The sequence below is a fragment of the Penaeus monodon genome, chromosome 21 (assembly GCF_015228065.2).
Source record: "Penaeus monodon isolate SGIC_2016 chromosome 21, NSTDA_Pmon_1, whole genome shotgun sequence".
In the NCBI taxonomy this organism is placed as follows: Eukaryota; Metazoa; Arthropoda; class Malacostraca; order Decapoda; family Penaeidae; genus Penaeus; species Penaeus monodon.
The window spans coordinates 12109689-12110617 of NC_051406.1; the positions used below are offsets into that span (position 1 = coordinate 12109689).

The following is a 929-nucleotide window of genomic DNA, read 5'->3' on the forward strand; positions in this document are numbered from 1 at the left end:
CCTAGACAGTATGTTGGTTCTTTTATTTTACTGATAACGCGTAGGTTATGCGGTACCGCATTCCATTATGGTAATGTGAGCAGATAATAGTCTTTTCCCTGACTGAAAATTTATTATTTTGGAAAACATTGATAGCACTATAACGTTAAAAGGAAATTGCAACAGCACAAGTTATACAAGACACCAATACTTCTCGAGTTAATCCAGAGAATTCTAGATATCAAGACTAACTTTTGAATTGGCTTAAAGTTTCTCAGTTTAAATGTGGATACAAATCATATTTCTATAAAAAGGACAACTGTTATGAAGAAAAAACGTTATGAAAAAACAAACAACAGAACACAGAGTTAACGCAAACAAAAAGACTAAATAACTAGAAGGAAAAAGTGCCTTCCACGGCGATTCATCTTCGCTTTAGTTGCAGTTGCTGTAGTTGGACTCAGGGGTGTTCTCCAGGTCGTTTGGGTGGGTTGATGTGTGGCAACGGACGCGGGCCTGTTTCACATACGGAGACAAACGCAGCCAGGCCAAACGGCAGTCGCAATGGAATGGCTCTGGGGGGAGAAAACAAGAATTAAGAACAGAACGAGTCATTAGCAACATGATTATTCATAGTTTAACATCAGGGCGAAATGTATTAAGTAATACTTGAAAGTCAGTGGAAAGTTAGGTTTCATTAACACTCAATATGTTGTACTAATTTCTAAGTTCTTTTGATTAACTGGAAGGCAGCGACTGACTTGCGCTAGAAAACAGATATCAAAAATAAGCTAGTTATGTAATGTGTTTATGTCCCTCTGTTTTTACCAGGTATATCCAAGATGCCTCCGTCTGTGAGCACGCCGATGTACACTTCCTTGGTGATCGTCTCGGATTCAATGATTCTGAGGCGAGATCCCGTTGGGAAACCTAGGAGACAGATGGAAGAA

The 929-nt window shown here is 39.2% G+C and overlaps 1 protein-coding gene across 1 annotated transcript in view; it reads right to left on the reverse strand.

The window, feature by feature from the left end:
• Positions 1–4: 4 nt before the first annotated feature.
• The window catches only part of LOC119586227, a 2733-nt gene continuing 1808 nt past the window's right edge, over positions 5–929 (reverse strand). Inside the window, 2 exon segments of the mRNA XM_037934930.1 lie at positions 5–554; positions 808–909. Coding sequence (XP_037790858.1) covers positions 415–554; positions 808–909 — 242 coding nt within the window. The 3' untranslated portion in view covers positions 5–414.